This window comes from Diplodia seriata (assembly GCF_021436955.1).
Source record: "Diplodia seriata strain FDS-637 chromosome Unknown scaffold_8, whole genome shotgun sequence".
Classification (NCBI taxonomy): Eukaryota; Fungi; Ascomycota; class Dothideomycetes; order Botryosphaeriales; family Botryosphaeriaceae; genus Diplodia; species Diplodia seriata.
In genome coordinates, this window is record NW_027117315.1 from 1,815,396 (window position 1) to 1,832,141 (window position 16,746).

The window sequence follows — 16,746 nt, forward strand, 5'->3', positions numbered from 1 at the left end:
GGTACTAGAGCAAGGATGCGGCTCAATAATCTTCCGCACTCGAGTAAGCTTTCCCTAGCAAAGCTTCGACAAGGAACAACGCCTCGCCCTTCACATGCTGGCTCCAGATCCACTCGAGTCCCACAAAACTCACAGGACCTTCTTATCAGGGAGTGACCGGATACCAGGAAAGAGGGCCGATCGATGAAGCAAAGACCAGTACCGAAAGGACGACCGCTGCCTCCGACGCTTCCTCGAACCTGGCCTTCGGGCGATCTCGAAGATCTCCCAGGCGCCAGGGCGGATGGAGTGATGCGACATGGCCCAGATCATCAGACGATCACGTGCCGATTCCGTCTCTCCTGTCTTTGTCGGATGACTCGGACGGATGCGAACCTCCAGAAACACTGCCTTGCCGTCCTTCCAATCTCGACACGGCCGGCCTTGAGGCGCATCCTTGTTTTTGTTCCCCGCACGCGCGAGGCCTGAACGGCGCTGGCCCGGCCAAGGCTTCGTCGCCCTGACTTGAACCACGGGTGCTCGTCAACGCACCGCGCCGAGCCGCGAAGGCGCCGTGGACGAGGCGGATCCTGCGGCCTGGGATGACGAGGGCGGCGCGTACCTCAGGCAACAAACGGAAAACTCAGAAGATGGGGCGTCACCAGCTCGTCGTACGACATGAGACAACTCCCCCGAGATTTTCTCCCCACCAGCCCCGAGCCCACCGCGGGCCTCCGGGGACAACGCATGCCGCACGGGGCTGTGGCTTGCATCAAAAACCTGCCATGTCCTCGCTCTCATCTGACGGTCCACCAGCCATGCCCCAGTGATTCAACACCGTATCCCCGGCCAGGTCATTTCGCCCCTCTCGCTAAATAAACCACGGTTCTCGCCTGGCGAGGGTCTGTCGTCATCCCCCCCATGGAGGCCACCACTCGGAAGCCCGAGAACGCGACTCTAGTGCTCGTGCGAGTTGACACTGTAGCCCCGCCATTCTCATGCCCTAGCTCCTCGTCGTCCCCAGCCCTGGCAGGAGCAACTCCGGCGCTGCCGTCGCCGGCCCGCGACGCCGTCGCTGCTGCTGTTCCTGCTGTTCCTGCTGCTCCTGCTGCTCCTGCCATTCCTGCTACTTTTCTCGCCGACACCGGCCTCGAATGCAAAATCAAATCCCTTCCCCCGTTGCCGTCATCCCCTTCATCTCCGCATCAGCCGCGACCTGCTCCGCACACCCTGCACTCCTTCACCAGAGCCCCGCGCCCCAAGCGCCTCTCTAGGACGCAGTCGTCGCCTGCCATATCCACAGCCGCCGACGCCGTCTCACGCTCTCCATCAAGCAGCAACAAAATGGGAAGGCTCTCATCGTTCGGCAGCCGCCGCTCGACGGACGTTGTGCTGACCGAGGGCGGCAGAAAGCCCTCGTTCTCGGTGCTCAGGAGGGGAAGGATGGCCTCGGTGGAGGAGCTGGCACCAGAGCAGCAGCGAGTGGGGGAGGAGGAGCGGGACAGGCGGGAACGCAGCCTCGAGCGGAGGACGGTCGTCATCAAGCCCGACCCGGCCGACGACTGTAGCCCCCCGTACACCAAGGAGGAGGCGCGTCGCATCAGGCACGCCAAACGGAAGGCGGAGGGAGGCGTGTGCTACTGCCAGGAAGAAGGGAAGCCTGGCGTCTTGGTCCCCGAGGACGATACACGCACCGCTCCGGGGGCAACGGGAGCAGCGGTGACGGCGGCGGCGAAGCGTGTTCGGGCGTGGGTTGTCCGGACGTCATCGGCGTCTTCGTCGGTGGCAGATGATCAGAGGAAGAAGAGGGACGATATGATCGAGGAGGGCATCGTTTTTGATGGTCCGGCAGCGCGAAAGGGGTTGTTGGTGGGCCAGGATGATGATGACGCGAATCCAACATCGCCCTACGGCGTGATCGAGTGGCGCCAGGGAAGACCACCGTCACGAGAGTCGGCCGCCGTGACGTCCGGCTCTGAAGCAGACGACGATTCCGACAACGAGCAGCAGGACACACTCTCGCTGGATCATTCGTCCAACAAGGCCGAATGGGCCGGCGGCGCTGCGGCTATTGTTGTTGTCGAGAAGAAGCATGAACAACCAGCTCCTCTGTCTCCTCTGCCCACCACCCCCACCACCCCAAAAAGCGCCTCTAGGCATCTGCGACGGCAATCCACGCTGGAAAGCATCATCCACAAAGTCCCGTTCCTGCACCACCGCCGCCGCGCTTCAGACAGATCGTCAACAACAGCGGCATCAGCCCACCACCCTCCACCCGTCATCAAACTCCACGACAACGATAGCAGCTCCGTCCCCGGAACCATCGACCACTATTCCACCAAACCGTCCTCAGCCTGCATTTCCGAAGATGCCGTCGCCGACAACAACAACAACAACAGCAGCAATAGACAACAACAACAACAACAACAACAACAACAACCCTCCTCGCACCCCTCGGGCCTGAAAAATTGGCTCGCCCAACCCCACACCCGCCGCGCCCAGCGCGCCGCCATCAGTTCCCCGGACGAATTCTTCGACCTCCTCTGGCGCAAGTACCCTTTGCTCTTCACCAACTACCCTGAGATCCAAACCTACCTCGACGTCCCGGGTCCCGCGGACAAGTTGGAGAGGCTCACCGACGACTATATGCCGCAGCTAGCGCTCAACGCCGACGAAGCGCTCGACGAGGACGAAGAAAAGTCAGAGGAGGAGAAGAGGGAGCGCGTGAGGGCGGCGCTGCATGATGTGTATCGGATGTGGGTGGATGGGGCGTTGGTGGATTGGGCGAAGTCGAAGGGATGGCGGTTGGAGATGAATGTGGCGGAGTGGGAGGTGAAAGGGAAGGATGAGAGTGGGAATGTGACGACCGCTGGAGTGAAGGGGGAGAAAAGGAAGGAGAGGAAAGATTCAAGCCAAGGGCAGCAGCAGACTCCAGAGGACAGTCATGGATTGAAGAAGGTGATGGAGGGAGTGGGTAGAAAGGTTGGAGGTGTTTTTACAAGGAAAAGATCGGGGTTGGCGGCGAGGGTAGGAATGGGTGAAGGGTGAGTGGATGCGCAGTAGAGTTGAGTGAAGCGGTTGCAAATTTGGGGAGATGTATGATACTTCTACAGCGCTTCGTTTTTCTGGTGTAAGGTTGGTCGGATGTGAGAATACCCCCCCTCTTGTATATCTGGATCTGGTAATGGGAAAGAGCAATAGAAGAGTTGTTCTTCATCCGTCTTCAGCTGTGGGCTCGTGAGCGTCTTTTGTAACGTTAGAAGTAGCTGAGAAGATGCACCCGAAGAAACAGCCGAAGCGATGTCCATGGAAAGTCTGAGGAGCACGCAGTGTAGTGAAGATGATTTCCCTGATACCAAGTGAATTGCAACACGAAACATGGCCAACGAGCAGTAGCGTCCTATGAAGAAGGTCGACTCTTTCGAGAGAAAGAAGTGTGATGATCAAACGAACGTGATAGAAATGTAAACACTAGAAAAAGAGAAAATTGATTTAGGAGATGAAGCTTCCGCCACGGGCACCATCGTCATTATCGAGAACAGCGTCCCGCTGCATAACCCGACGTTTCTACCGCATCACCCCCCAAAACAAAAACAGCGGGGCCAGCTCCTCACCGAGCTTTCCGCACGACCCCGCGCGCGCTTGGTGAGACGCCGCCGCCGCTTCGTCCCGGCGGTCCGGATCCAGAGAGTTGCAGGCTCTACTATTCTTTCAACAAGCAACGGCTTTTTCTCTTCAGGCGGCCCACCAGTGGCGCTGCTGCTGTCCACGCTATTGTAACGGGCCGCGCTAAAAGGTATGGCGTGCATATCGTAGTATGTCGCCACCAGAAGCTCCGGGCCTTTTCTTTTTCTTTTCCGTTTCCGGGGATCCACTGCGGAGCGGACAGGCGGGCGTGAAGAGAAACCCCCACTACACGGTGGCGACCGACTCTTCGCAGTAGTGGGCTGACCCGTATCTCTTTACCACTCGGCACCCGTCTCGGGGCATCAGCGGCGCTCTCGGAAGACTACCAATTGCGGAGAACGGTGAGGAGAGGGGCCATTTCGGCAATAAGGTGTTGGGTCCGAGCGGAACAGAGATGATATGGTGGGTAGACGATACCTGTGAGACGAGTGTGGAGAAGGGGGGAGAGTGCATAGGGGCCGCAAGAGGATCAAGCATAGGAGCTCGAGCACTCTTCTGGGAAGCGGCGGCAAGTAGATGGCGGAAAGCCTATCCCAAATGAAGAAGCACTATCGTCGCCACTGTTATACTCCTACAGAATTGTGGTTTTACCGGACCAGAGAAGCGCATGTGCGTACGTGCATTGCTGCTTGTCTGTTTGCTCCGCCGCGATGCCTCTCTTCTATCGCATGCCGATGCCGGCCGTGCCGAAGTTGATCAGGGTCGGGTGGTCATGGTGCGGCTGTGGAGATTTCTGGCCTCCGTGCGGGCTGGTCCGTGTGTCCTTTTTCTTCGCCGAAAGGAAGGAAGCGGTCCGTTCGCAAAACAATTTCGATGGGCCGGAGCACGGTTGGGACGCTCGGACTCGGGTCGACTGATATTCGATAGTCGAGTGGCGCCTTGTGCCCACCGCATCGGCTTTTGGTTGATGGGGAGATGGCAGAGCCGGCGCTTGTTACCTTGTGGAGGTTGGGGCGAATTTTGCGAGAGAGGCATGGGCCCTTTTTTGCTCGCCATTTCCCATGCGCTTTTTACGGCGGCGATGGGGAAATGCGGTTTCGCCTCGTTTCTAGCGCAGTCGCCATCCGTGTTCTCTTTTTTTTCGCTGCCCAAAGCCCGCATTCTGCAGTGGCTCAGCGATCACCTGGCCATGGACCTGGCCATGGATTAGCAGGGCTGCCTCCGTTCCGCAGTTGCATGGCGAAGTGGCAAACGCTCTGAACAGGCGGTGTCGTCGAGAAGCAGCGGCCTACTATATAAGCAATCAAAGTCATGCGAACGTGGTCTAGAACATGCGTTGCTATTGGCGGCGGCTTCAGCCTTCCCGTGCAGCTGGCCGGGAGTGCAACCGACAACAGATGGTGGCAGATGCAAAGCGGATACGGGGGTTGGTCCGTTGAGAGCGACGGGCGGGGAGGCTGGCAGAGAGTGCGGCGTGACATGATTCAAGCGAGACGATCCACTCCGCTCCGCTGCTTGACCCCTGCTCCTCCACCCAGCTGATAAGGTTAACGGGCGCGCCATGCCCGGATAGGCATGGGCCCAGTGGCCGGGTTGGCGGGGACCATGCATCGAAAGGGAAAGTCGCCCAGAGCCCCCGACGATCTTCCAGCGCCATCATCCCAGACGTCACCACGGCCGCTGAATGGGTCGCGGAAAGCATCGTGGGTGCATAAAATGGAGTCAGGGTCTTCCACACTGTTTCTGGTAGTGATTGGCTCCCCAAGTCCACTGACTGATGCACGCGAAGGGACTGCGTTGCGTTGGCATGAATTGCTTCTTTTTTGGCCGCTTCGTGCTGCCTCCCTACTCTAGCTCTGAAGGACTGTGTTGCAGCACTCAATCCGCCTCATGCTGAGGACATGTTGGTAATTAAGGTTTCGTAGATCTCCCGTCGTTTGCGACTCGTCCAATTAGTACAACCCCCTATGCCATGCCATGAAAATAAGGGAGAGAAGGTGCGGCTGAGAGCTCCCGTAATGCCGATAATTTTCCCCAAAGGACCGTGATGCTACCCAGAACACCGTGCTGTAAAAACGTAAAAGATGAGAGGAAAATGCAAATTGCGAAAGCATGCGCCTTCTCCGCACCCTCACAACAGGAGGGCCGCGCCGCCGACCAGGCCGCTGACGATCATGGCCAGGCCATACTTAGCGCCGAGGTCCAAAGCCAGGGCACCAGCGCCACTGCTGCCGGATCCAGAGCTTGAATCGCTCGAATCGCCGTCACCAAAGCTGCTGTAGTCGGAGCCGCCACCAGTCGAGCTAGACGTGGATGAAGCTGTCGAGGCGCTGGTAGTGGTGGTGACATTGACGCGGGTCGGGTTCTGGGCTCCGCAAGGGTTCTTTGTACGGCAGTCGCTCGCACACTGGTTGTTGCCGCTTGCGCAGTTGGTCACGCAGCGGTTGTTGTTCTCAGTGCAGATGAAGTAAGGCATCGTCTGGCTGTACTGGGAGATGTTCGGCGAGAGCCCGTCCGCGCAGACGCACGAGTACTGGAGAGTGTCCTGTGGCGGCCATGTTAGTTCTGGAGCGGTGGCGGGGTGCGTGAGCCAAGACATACAGAGTCACACTCGTTGGACTGGGTGGTGGCGTCCTTGTTGGTTTGGAGGCAGATGAGCGGGCATTGCGACGTCTGGGCAAGACACCACTGGTCTGCAGCTGGTCAGCACAACATGTCGGGGCTGAGGAGACGGGCGATGCTTACTTCTGTCCTCAACCGAGACCGAGTCGGGATCAATCGTCTGCGTGGAAGACAGGCCGACAACGGCAAAGAGAACAGCGATGGTGGAGGCGGTAGAACGCATGGTGAAAGGTCTGGGGTCCGAATTGGCGCTGAGAACAGAGAGCGAGAGTCAGCGGGAGGAAGTTGGGACTCGGCCAAGTCAAGTTGGGGTTGCGTGGGAGGAATGTGGGCGGAATGCAGCAGCATTATACGCAGGGACGCACGCACCTTGACTGACGATCGGCGGATAGCGACAGTGGGGAGGTAGGGGTAGGCGGAGCTCGGAAACGGAAAGTGACAGCTGAGCGAGGGCGGGCGCACTACTCCCTTCAAACGCACGAGGCGGGCAGGAGGGATTTAAGGAAAGGGAGGAGGCTCAGGCTCATGGCTAGCTAGCGCACGGACGGAGCCATGGCTGAAGAGCGCGATAGATGGTGTGCAGAATAAGCTCTAGCCCCATCTCCGCCGGCCGGCCAAAATAGAAAGCCGCCAGTGCCGTGCTCTTATCGCACCACCACCCGAGGGACGCGGAGCCATCGCGAGCTGCTGCTTGCTGTCCGCTCTTACCCGCATGGCCACCCTTGTCGGCGATCCATTGCCCATGCTCGGCCGGCAGCCAATGGCGCCCCGGCTCTTTTGCTCCGCATGCTCCAGCTGCGAGGTGGAATGCTGTCGCCAGAGGTGCGCCAAAACGCGGGCCAATCGGCGCCACGCTTGCCATTGCATGCAGCGCCGTCGCCTGCGGCCTCTGTCTGGCCCGCATCGCAGCCCGGGAGCTACTGAGTGCAGGGGTCATGGCTCGGCCGCCATGGCATTGCCCTCACGCCCAACAACACTACTGTCGCGACGATGCATGCAGCGGCACGCATCTGGACGGCGCAGCCTGATCGATCATGCAGAGCGACGACGCTGCCCTTGGCACCGCTGCGCGCCTGAAGGCTTCCACGGCGACGCCCGTCCTTCGCGCGCTTGGGCCTGTCCCGCCTCCTCCCTGCCTGCGGGCCCGGAGTCGAGCAGCTGGCCGCTTGGCGTGAGATCCATGAGCCCTCCCGTTCTCCACGCCCGCCGGCATATGGCCGTACGAGCTGGACGGTCACGCAGCCTCCCAAGCGCAGCACCCGTTCGCGTGCCAGAAGCTGCTGGAACAGGCGGCCGGTTGAGAGTTGCGGCGTGTGCGGCTGCCGAATGCACGGCCTGAGACTCGGAGCCCGCTGGCCACTGCCACTCTCGCCGTTCACGTGCCTCCGTGGCTACTTTTGCCGCGTCCACGGACAACCCCATATTCCCGCCTCGCCGTTGACCGCATTGCTGGCCCATTGAGCCTATTCCCGCCCCGCCTCTCAACATCGCCCCTGCTTGCTGCCCGCCTGGCGTCATCAACATCATCGCTTCACCCCTGGTTCACGGCTTGCGCTAGCTGGATGGATGGAGTCAACGGGCTCTGAGACTCCCAGCCACCCGACGCCAAACGGCCATGTTGCTGCCCGCGATGGCGGCGAGGCTTCCACCGCCCGTGATCACCAGATAGTTCCACCGTACTGGTCGGGGCTCAAGCGGCGTGGCTCTGGCGGTAGCGAGGCCTCGCTCGCCTCCGACAGGCCCGCTCCCATCCGCCTCGAGGACCACACCGTTGAGGGCTCCGACCAGAACAGAGCCCTCTGGGCGAAGAACGTCACCATCGACGACCATGTCATCGTCTCCGGCAACGTCCCCGGCATGGGCGACTACGTGGTCTGGAATTGCACCGTGCAGACCCTCGACGTGTGTTTCATCTCTCGTGCAGCTGTCCCGATGCTGATCCTGAGACAGGGCGGGCCCATGAAGATCAGGAAGCGGTATGAGTCGAAGCGTGATCTATGACGTCCCCATGCCTGTCTAATGCAGCTACAGGTATTCCGAGTTTGACGAGCTGCGACGCCGTCTCGCGCAAACATTCCCACATGCCGAATCATCGATGCCTCAACTCCCTCCGAAGAGCGTAATCTGTAAATCAACTCCTGTCCCGATTAGGAAATCAGCCGCTGACGATCCCAGCCCGGTTCCGCCCCCGCTTCTTGGAAAGGCGGAGGGAAGGACTCGCATACTTCCTCAAGTACGTCTCACAACCCCTTGGCTTCAAGTCTTCCTGTCAAAGTGGCATCCTGTCGGTGCTGTTGGACCGGTTTGAGGCTCGACACATGCGGGCAGCACCTTTTGCCCCTCTTATCGACGCACATAAGCGCCCCCGCCGCCACTCACAGACCGTCCCACACGCGCCGCCCGGCGTTGCACGACCCGATGTTCTGGAATATCGGAATACCCCGCTGACTGAGTGCAGTTGTGTTCTTCTCAATCCGGAGTTTTCTTCGTCTCCTGTTCTCAAGGAGTTTCTTTTTTCTTAAGCACGGATTTGGGCGCAGAACAACCCATACCATCAGTGAGCGTAATGTCTCATGCTAATGCAGACCATCAATGTACGAAATTCTTTGGGCAAATGATGACGTCTAAACTCGTCGCAGGGAATATTGTGTTCATTTGTCGTAGACCATGTGAAGTCAACTTTCGCCGCGGGGCTCACCCATCCTACCGGTACAGTACTGAAGCCAAATGACGACATGGTGGTTGCAATTGCCGGCAGGCGTTAGGGCGTTTTGCGGACGGAATTGGTGGCCGGTGTCTGCCAACTCTGATGCAAGCTGCGTCGGACGCGGCAGTGCAGCAGCACCCACCGGCGCAGCATCAAGCGTTCGCAGGAAGCTCCCCGCGAGCGCGTGTGCACAGCGCTGGGTTGCATTTCGGGGTGCCGCGTGAACCTTAAGTAGACGCGCTGTTCCACTCGACGCAGGCGTGCGCAGACTGCCGCTTGACGCTCTGACCCATAATACCACCGCAGTGCCTCTGCGCAGCGGCTGTAGATGCAAACCAAAATGGATCCGGGGCGATCGTGAGCGTGCATGCGACTGTGAACAGTGAAATGGACGAGCTCTTGCGAAACGCTTTCCCTTCGCCTACAGCCACGACCAAACTCAGAAGGGTCCCCTAACACGATCGCGGTACGCCCGAGCTCGCAAGCTTCTACAACGCCCGTCGAGAGCGGTGACCCTGAGACAGCGGCAGCAGAAAGATGACCTTGGGCGCCCCAGCAAACAATGGTCAGCTCCTCGCGACCATTGAACCGCTCCTCAAGTGGGCGCTTCACACGTCGAGGTCCTAAAAATATCGCGACCGCCGAGCCAAACGAGAACCACGCAGCGCCCGCCGCCGCCGCGCCCGCGTCGCAGGACGCGCTCTCCATCGCCAGCACGCCCGTCGCGCCGTCCCAGGACGACTCCGCGACGCCCACGACCGGCCAGACGTTGAAGCTGCTGGGCCCCCGCCCGGCGACGAGGAATCGTGGCTCGTCGCGAAGGAAGGGCGCCACACCGATCGCCAGCGCTGAGCAACAGCAGCAACAGCACCCGAGACCTCCTACCAAAGTCACAGTCACACAGCCGCATGGGGGGCTGGTACAAGCGACCAACGGCGTGCAAACGCAGCTCGACCTCCGCGACGATGACGTGCCCTCCCAGTCCGCAACGCCCAAACCCGACGCCCAGGGTGGCCTGCCAGTGCCTCAGGATAAGCGGACGTTGAGGAGCCAGGACGGCGGCTCGCGTCTCAAGAGCGACCTAGCCATATACTTCCCCAATTACGACGACGTGATTGCTGGTGTTGAGAGGAAGTCTGGTGCGTAGACGCGTTCGTATCGCGCTGATATCGAAGCTGACCCCGGCCAGATTTTCTCGACATCGACGAGCCCGTCCACATTATCGATGAGCCTCTCAGCGAGCCCTTCCCCGTCCCTGGGCCTGTCTCTTCGCTCCCTGCGTCCTCGTCTATATCTGAAAAGAGGCGTTCTTCGCTCCTCGCCCCCGCCCATCCAGCGTCTAACCCTGCCACAACACTCAATGGGTACAAACCTTTCGCTCAAGTCAACAGCGGTATACAAACCGTCGATTTTTCTACCATTGTCCGGCACACGCCACATCACATTACGACCGATCCTCTTGATGATGATTTCTTCTTCAAGGCACATAGGCGCGCTGAGCGCAAGGAAAAACAGCTACGGAATATCGAGAAAGAGCGGGCCATGCATGAAAAGGTACAGCTGGAACGTCTTTTGGACGGCCTGCTTGGCCATGATTGGCTGCGTGTCATGGGTGTCACTGGCATCACCGATTCGGAGAAGAAGGAATACGAGCCAAAGCGCGACTACTTCATCTCTGAAGTCAGGGCGCTGGTGGATAAGTTTCGGATATGGAAAGAGGAAGAAAAGAGACTTAGGCTCGAGAAAGAACAAGCCCAGCAAGCAAAAGATGACGATGAAGAAGAAGGCGATCAGCAAGCTGAACGCACCGAGGAAGATAGCATGGGCGACCCCCCAAATTCGAGCGACGTTGATGCCTGGGCCGCGCGGCAGTTGCAACAAGAAGCCATTTCCGCGAGCGGTTCCTCGATCAAACATCCAAGACCTCGACCGCCCCCTCCCCCCATCATTTACCGGCCTCCTTCTCCCGAGCGGCCATTCACTTCTTTCTATTCCAAACCCCACCTCCGCGCTGCCGCCATGGGCAAGCAGAGACACGGCCGTAATGTGACGGCCTTTGGGCAACCAGTTCCCGAGCCTGCCGAGGAGGAGTTTTCCCTCCCCGAAGAATATCTCACACCCGAAGCATTGCGCGCCCATGCTCGGAAAAAACGGCGGATGATGAGAGAGAAGAGGCAGTAAGCTTCTGAACATATGTAGCCGCATGTCGCTTCAATATGGCGCTCCATTGCGGCGCTTAAAATTACGTCCAATGGGGATATCAATGCATTCATACTTTACGGTGGCATGGCGTTTTCGGAGGTTGAAGAGTCCCAGTTTACGTGGGCGATTGTGGAAAATATACGGCGGGCTCATCGAGCTGGTGTTTCCATGCGGGGCTGGCGGTGTACTCTACCATAGGCTGCTGTACGCAGAAAAGAACAATAAATGTTTGTGAGCATGCTCTTGTTCGTGGTGCGTCATGGACGGGTGCCCTTTGTTCCTCGTCCTTGTTCGTTGCTTCCTCGCTGATGAACTTCATCTTCCTCAGTAGAAGCCGTTGTGATGCATTTCGGCGGTGCAGCCGGAGCACGAGATCTAAATAGGGTGAGGTGCTCGCCGACTGTTAGCACGTGAGTGGGAAGTTGTATGCAGGTCGTGGTGTTGAGGACGCGTCGCCGCGCCGCGCCTGTGCGCCACCGCCCGAGCGCCAAGAAACGAGCGCGGCGTCACAGGCTCCATCGCAGCAGCATCACCCGCGCGACTGCAGTCGAGTTGCGACACCCAACTGCGCCCAGCGCCCTCTGCCACCACCCCGTCCGCCCTTCGCCTCCGCGCGACCGAACACTTCGCCGTTTTCAGTGCCATCGCCTCCGAACAACAACCTTTGAGCCGCTGCACGACCGCGCATACGACCGTTTCGAGCTCCGCGTCCCACCGTCACTTAGCATGCGCACATAACTTCGGCGATGAGCAGGAGGGCATCGCTGCTGAGGATCGCAGGCTAGCACCTGGAACGGCACAATGCCTGGTCCTTTCGACACTCCTTCCTCGGCCACGGCCGCCGCCCCTCCGGCATCCGACCCATCCTTCAGCGTCTACTCAGCAAAGGTTGAGCTCGACATCGACTTTTTGGCGCGCTCCGTGCATGGAGTTGCCGAGATTAATGTCCAACCCCAGTCAAAGGACTTGCCCTACATTCGCCTCCACTGCCGACAGGCTCGCGTTAAGAGGGTTACGGTGGAGGGGCGCGAGGCAAGATGGGATCACAATGACCCTCACTCTCATATCTACCTTTCGGAAAAGAGCACGGTCCATCACCACAATGTTTTGCGGCAGAAGGTGGAAGAGTATTCTGGAGATGTAGCCGAAGAGAACCTTTGGGTATTCGTCCCACCAAGAGTGAAGATCAAAGAGCTGGATGCTTCGTCGCTCGACGCGCTCAGCACGCTCGGTGACTTGACGGCGGGAGGGTCGGTGTTTGCGCCACTCAAGGTCGTCGTCCACTACGACATTAAGCATTTTCGCGAAGGCTTGCACTTCGCTGGGCTGGAAGAGGGGGACACACGATATCCTCACATCTACACTCGGAACTCCCAGTTTGCAGGCTCGGCTTCCTGCCTGTTTCCCTGCGTAGACGATGCGAGCGCGCGCTATCCGTGGGAAATATCCATCAGATGCCCAAGGACCGTCGGCGATGTGTTCAGGAAAGCCGCGCCGCCGTTAACAAATGGAAATAATGATCACTCTGCCGCTAACGGTGCCCTGACGAACGGTCTTCCAAATGGCACCCACGACGACGGTGACGTCCAAATGCTTGACGCAGACGTTGATAATTTCGGCTTGTCTGAAGAAGACAAAGCACTGGAGATGTCCGTCGTCTGCTCTGGCGACATGACCGATGATGTAGGTAGACCTGCTACTGAATTGAAAGAAAAGTTTCTGACGGTCACAGATCGTCGATCCGAAGGATCCCTCTCGAAAGACCGTTAGCTTCACCTGTGCAAACGCCGTTCTACCGCAGCACATCGCGATTGCCGTTGGTCCCTTGGAGCACGTCGATCTTTCGGATCTGCGCGAAAGCGACGATGACGAGATGATGGGTCAAGCCGCCATTCGTGTCCATGGCTTTTGTCTTCCGGGGAGGAGCGACGAAGTAAGGAACACGTGTATGGCGTTGGCAAAGGTATATGGTCTACTCTCCTTTACGCACGCAGATATTGACAGATGTGCAGGCAACTGACCATTTTAGCAAAACCTACATCTCTTATCCTTTCACAAGCTATAAGATCGTTTTCGTGGATGATCTCGTTCCGGAAATCGCTCATGCTGCATCACTCACTCTGTGCAGTAATTCCCTTCTCTATCCGGAGGACGTTTTGGATCCGCTCTTGCCGGTCACTCGCAAGTTGGTTCATGCTCTTGCATTCCAGTGGATGGGCATCAACGTCATACCCAAGACCAGTCAAGACTGGTGGGTGATCTATGCTCTTTCCTACTTCATGTCCGACGACTTTATGGAGCAGCTTTGCGGCAGGAATGAGCACCGTTTCAGGATGAAACAGATGGCCGACAGAGTTGTCGAACTCGATGTCAACCGCCCTTCCTTGCAGGTTCTTGGGGATTATCTTGGTGTAGATCCGTCTGAGATTGAGTTCATGGAACTGAAAGCACCTTTAGTCATGTTCATCCTCAACCAGAAAATCAAGAGGATGGCGAAGATGGGCGTAACAAAGATCATCTACAAGGTACTTCTCCAGGCGAAGACTGGAAGGCTTCAAAACGGCGCAATCTCGACGGAGGATTTCATCCAGATTGTTGACAAATACCTGGAGAGCAAGCCGATCCCGGACTTCTGGAGACAATGGGTTTACGGGGCAGGCTGCCCGCACTTTTACGTCACCCAGCGTTTCAACAAGAAGAAGTCTGTCATTGAATTCGCAGTCAAGCAAACCCAGGGCGACCGCAACGAACTGGAGAGCAGAGCGGAAGACCTCGATCCCAAGACTTTCCTCAAGGATCTCAACGAACAGAAGAGCGGCATGTCAAAGAAAAAGCGCACAAGAGTTTTCACTGGAGCCATGACGGTCACTGTTCATGAGGCTGACGGAACTCCCTATGATCACATCATCCCTATTCACGATGCGCTTACGAGGTTCGATGCGCCGTATAATACCAAGTACACGAGGCTGAAACGAAACCGGCGTCAAAAAGAGAGAGCCGCTGCGGCGCAAGGAATCGACCTCAATGGAGATGGGGAGCTACCGGATGAGATCCCGCTTTATTGCCTGGGAGATGTTCTGGATACGGAAAAGGAAATCCAGGAGTGGAACTTTGATGAGTGGACCAAGGAAGAAGAAGAGCAGATGGCAAACGAGCAGTATGAGTGGATCCGAGTCGATGCAGATTTTGAGTGGATCTGCAAGATCAGTTTCAGTCAGCCGCTCTGGATGATGGTGGCTCAGCTGCAGCAGGACCCAGATGTGGTGGCACAGGCCGAGGCGCTACGGAATCTGTCGGACCAGCAGCCAAGCAAGCTGATCTCGACATATCTTACTCGGACAGTTATGGATCGGCGATATTTCCACGGCATCCGAACCATGGCTACGGAGGCTCTCGCCAAATGTGCCATCCCTAGAATTGATGACGTCGATCTCGACTGGGTTGGCCTTTATCACCTCGAAAAAACATTCCAGGAGCTCTTTTGTCTTCCGGGATCGCATATGGTTCGCTCCAATGACTTCTCTGATCGGAGCCAATACCTTGTGCAATGTGCCATCCCACGGGCTATCGCCAAAGTTCGTGAACCCAGCGGGAAGGGGCTAATGAGGTCGAAGATGTGGATTCTTGACAAGTTAAAGTTCAACGACAACTCGCACAACGAGTTTTCTGACTGTCATTACGTGGCGGCGCTTCTGGCCGCGTTGGCACAGCAACTTGCTTACAAGGATTCGAGCACCATCAGCTTCGACTTCGATGAGGACGAGCAAGACGAAATCGATTTCCAACGGGACGCCCTTAACGAGATCGAGCGTCACCGCCGTTTGGACGAGTGGATCCCATCGTACCAGAACATCGTCACCGTCACTGCGCTGCAATGCCAGTGCCTCCTGATGGAGAACGGCATAATACCCCGGAAGATGCTGGACTTCCTGCAATACGCCAAGCCAGGTGCTGCAGAGAGCGTCCGGCTAAAAGCCATGGAGTGCCTTATTGACCTCGGCATGATGAAGCATCCGGCAATCTTGCGGTACTTGATCTTCACACTTGCTTACGATCCTTCGCCTTACATTCGGGAGCAGCTCTACTACTTGATTGGTCGCGGACTGGCCCGCATTGCCATAGGCGACAAAAAGGAAGAGCCGTCGAACCAAATATTCGGTGGCCTGATCATTGAACAAGACACGTCTACCGATAGCCGTGCCGCCATGATCGAGCGCACGCAGACGCTTGAAGGCGCGATCAAGGCTCTTAGAACAGAACTTGGAAGCAACAAAGTGTTCGAGGAGCAAATGCGCAATGCCCTCACTTCTCCAATGCCCAGTCTTAAGGAATGGGTCAGGCTACTCGACATATGCGGGCTCGTATTTGAGCCCAAGAATTCTCTTGGGGTCATGCTCAAGTTACCCCTCTCCTGGAAGGTCCAGCATCAAGGCAAGGGCAAGATGCGCTTCTACCGCAGCCCACCGTACCGGCAGAAGCCATTGAGCAAGATTAAACAGGAGCAGGCACCACTCCTCCAGCAGAAGGCGGCCGAGAAGCGAAGGCGGCCGTCACTTGCAGACGAGCCGAACAAACGTCAGCACTTGGCCCATTCGGCGGCGCCAAAGGCAAACGGTATCCCTTCGCTGAAGATCAGTTTGAAGGCTGGGAGTGGCAGTACCCCTTCGTCCGGCCCACCTCCCTCTACGATACTCAAACCTCCTGCCCCAGCAGCTGTGTCAAAGCCACCGGCACCAGGTCCGTCAGTAAAACCACTCGGGTCCTTGTCCCAACGGCCGGCATCACCATTCTTTAGGGGTCCATCGCAAACACCCAAGGTGCCCACTCCAAGCCACTCCAGGGCACCTACACCAAGCCACTCACGGGCACCTACCCCAAGCCATTCAAGAGCACCTACTCCAAGCTCTGCAATATCGGATCGTGGCGACAGGACGGAGAAGCATGACAGACATGACAGATCAGACAGACCAGACAAGCTGAAGAAGGTTCGCCGGAAGATTGTCAGACTGAAGGTGAACCCGGAGCGGCTGAGACAAATTGTCGGGCGACCTCCAGCAGCGCGCGGCACTTCATCATACAAGATGCACAGTGCCAATGGGCCGGCGCGGATCTCGCAAACCCAGAGGCATGATCGGCCTCCGAAGCCGAAGCCGCCACGGCCCGAGTCGCACCATGTCAAGCCACCCCGACCGGAACATCAGGCGCCTCCAGCGCCGTCGAAGCCGTTCTTCTCGAAGCCAACAGCGCCGGCGCCACAGATTGCGCCACCGTCGGCGAGCCCGCCGGCTTCAAGCCCTGATGGAGAGAAAAGGCCGTTGAAGTTGAAGCTCAAGCTTGGGGGGCCGAAGAAAAAGGAAGGAGAACCTTGAAGGGAATCTGGGTCGTTGGTGATCGGGTAGACCATTCATTAGCCTTCGAAGAGCCAAACAAAAAAATTCGTTCCACGCCCCCTTCTGCATGGCAGACCAGGGTCTCAAGTACTGCAACTTTCAAAAACAAAGGAAAAGTGGTCATGTCGTTAATTTTGGTTTTCTTTCTCTCCTTCTCAGTCGGCGCGGAGTTCCTGGAACGGGCACATAGCGGGGGAGTCGAATTACTTCTTCGCCCAA

General features: G+C 57.8%; 5 protein-coding genes across 5 annotated transcripts; 4 read left to right on the forward strand and 1 right to left on the reverse strand.

Annotated features, from left to right (window-relative positions):
- Positions 1-1,323: 1,323 nt before the first annotated feature.
- On the forward strand, positions 1,324-3,113 carry SLS55_008156 (uncharacterized protein; the record flags this gene model as incomplete). The annotated part of the gene is made up of 3 exons (XM_066779570.1): positions 1,324-2,052; positions 2,482-2,937; positions 3,093-3,113. The coding sequence occupies 3 exons, from the start codon at positions 1,324-1,326 to the stop codon at positions 3,111-3,113; spliced, it is 1,206 nt and encodes a 401-aa protein (XP_066630374.1).
- A 2,624-nt stretch (positions 3,114-5,737) lies between these two features.
- Positions 5,738-6,451, reverse strand: SLS55_008157 (uncharacterized protein; the record flags this gene model as incomplete). The annotated part of the gene is made up of 3 exons (XM_066779571.1): positions 5,738-6,151; positions 6,208-6,299; positions 6,352-6,451. 3 exons carry the CDS (start codon positions 6,449-6,451, stop codon positions 5,738-5,740), a joined length of 606 nt encoding a protein of 201 aa, XP_066630375.1.
- Positions 6,452-7,794: 1,343 nt separating this feature from the next.
- On the forward strand, positions 7,795-8,993 carry SLS55_008158 (uncharacterized protein; the record flags this gene model as incomplete). Its single annotated transcript, XM_066779572.1, has 2 exons — positions 7,795-8,218; positions 8,893-8,993. The coding sequence occupies 2 exons, from the start codon at positions 7,795-7,797 to the stop codon at positions 8,991-8,993; spliced, it is 525 nt and encodes a 174-aa protein (XP_066630376.1).
- A 504-nt stretch (positions 8,994-9,497) lies between these two features.
- SLS55_008159 (uncharacterized protein) lies at positions 9,498-11,116 on the forward strand (the record flags this gene model as incomplete). Its single annotated transcript, XM_066779573.1, has 2 exons — positions 9,498-10,074; positions 10,125-11,116. 2 exons carry the CDS (start codon positions 9,498-9,500, stop codon positions 11,114-11,116), a joined length of 1,569 nt encoding a protein of 522 aa, XP_066630377.1.
- An 822-nt stretch (positions 11,117-11,938) lies between these two features.
- On the forward strand, positions 11,939-16,506 carry taf2 (Transcription initiation factor TFIID subunit 2; the record flags this gene model as incomplete). The annotated part of the gene is made up of 4 exons (XM_066779574.1): positions 11,939-12,820; positions 12,870-13,034; positions 13,150-15,874; positions 16,100-16,506. 4 exons carry the CDS (start codon positions 11,939-11,941, stop codon positions 16,504-16,506), a joined length of 4,179 nt encoding a protein of 1,392 aa, XP_066630378.1.
- Positions 16,507-16,746: the final 240 nt, after the last annotated feature.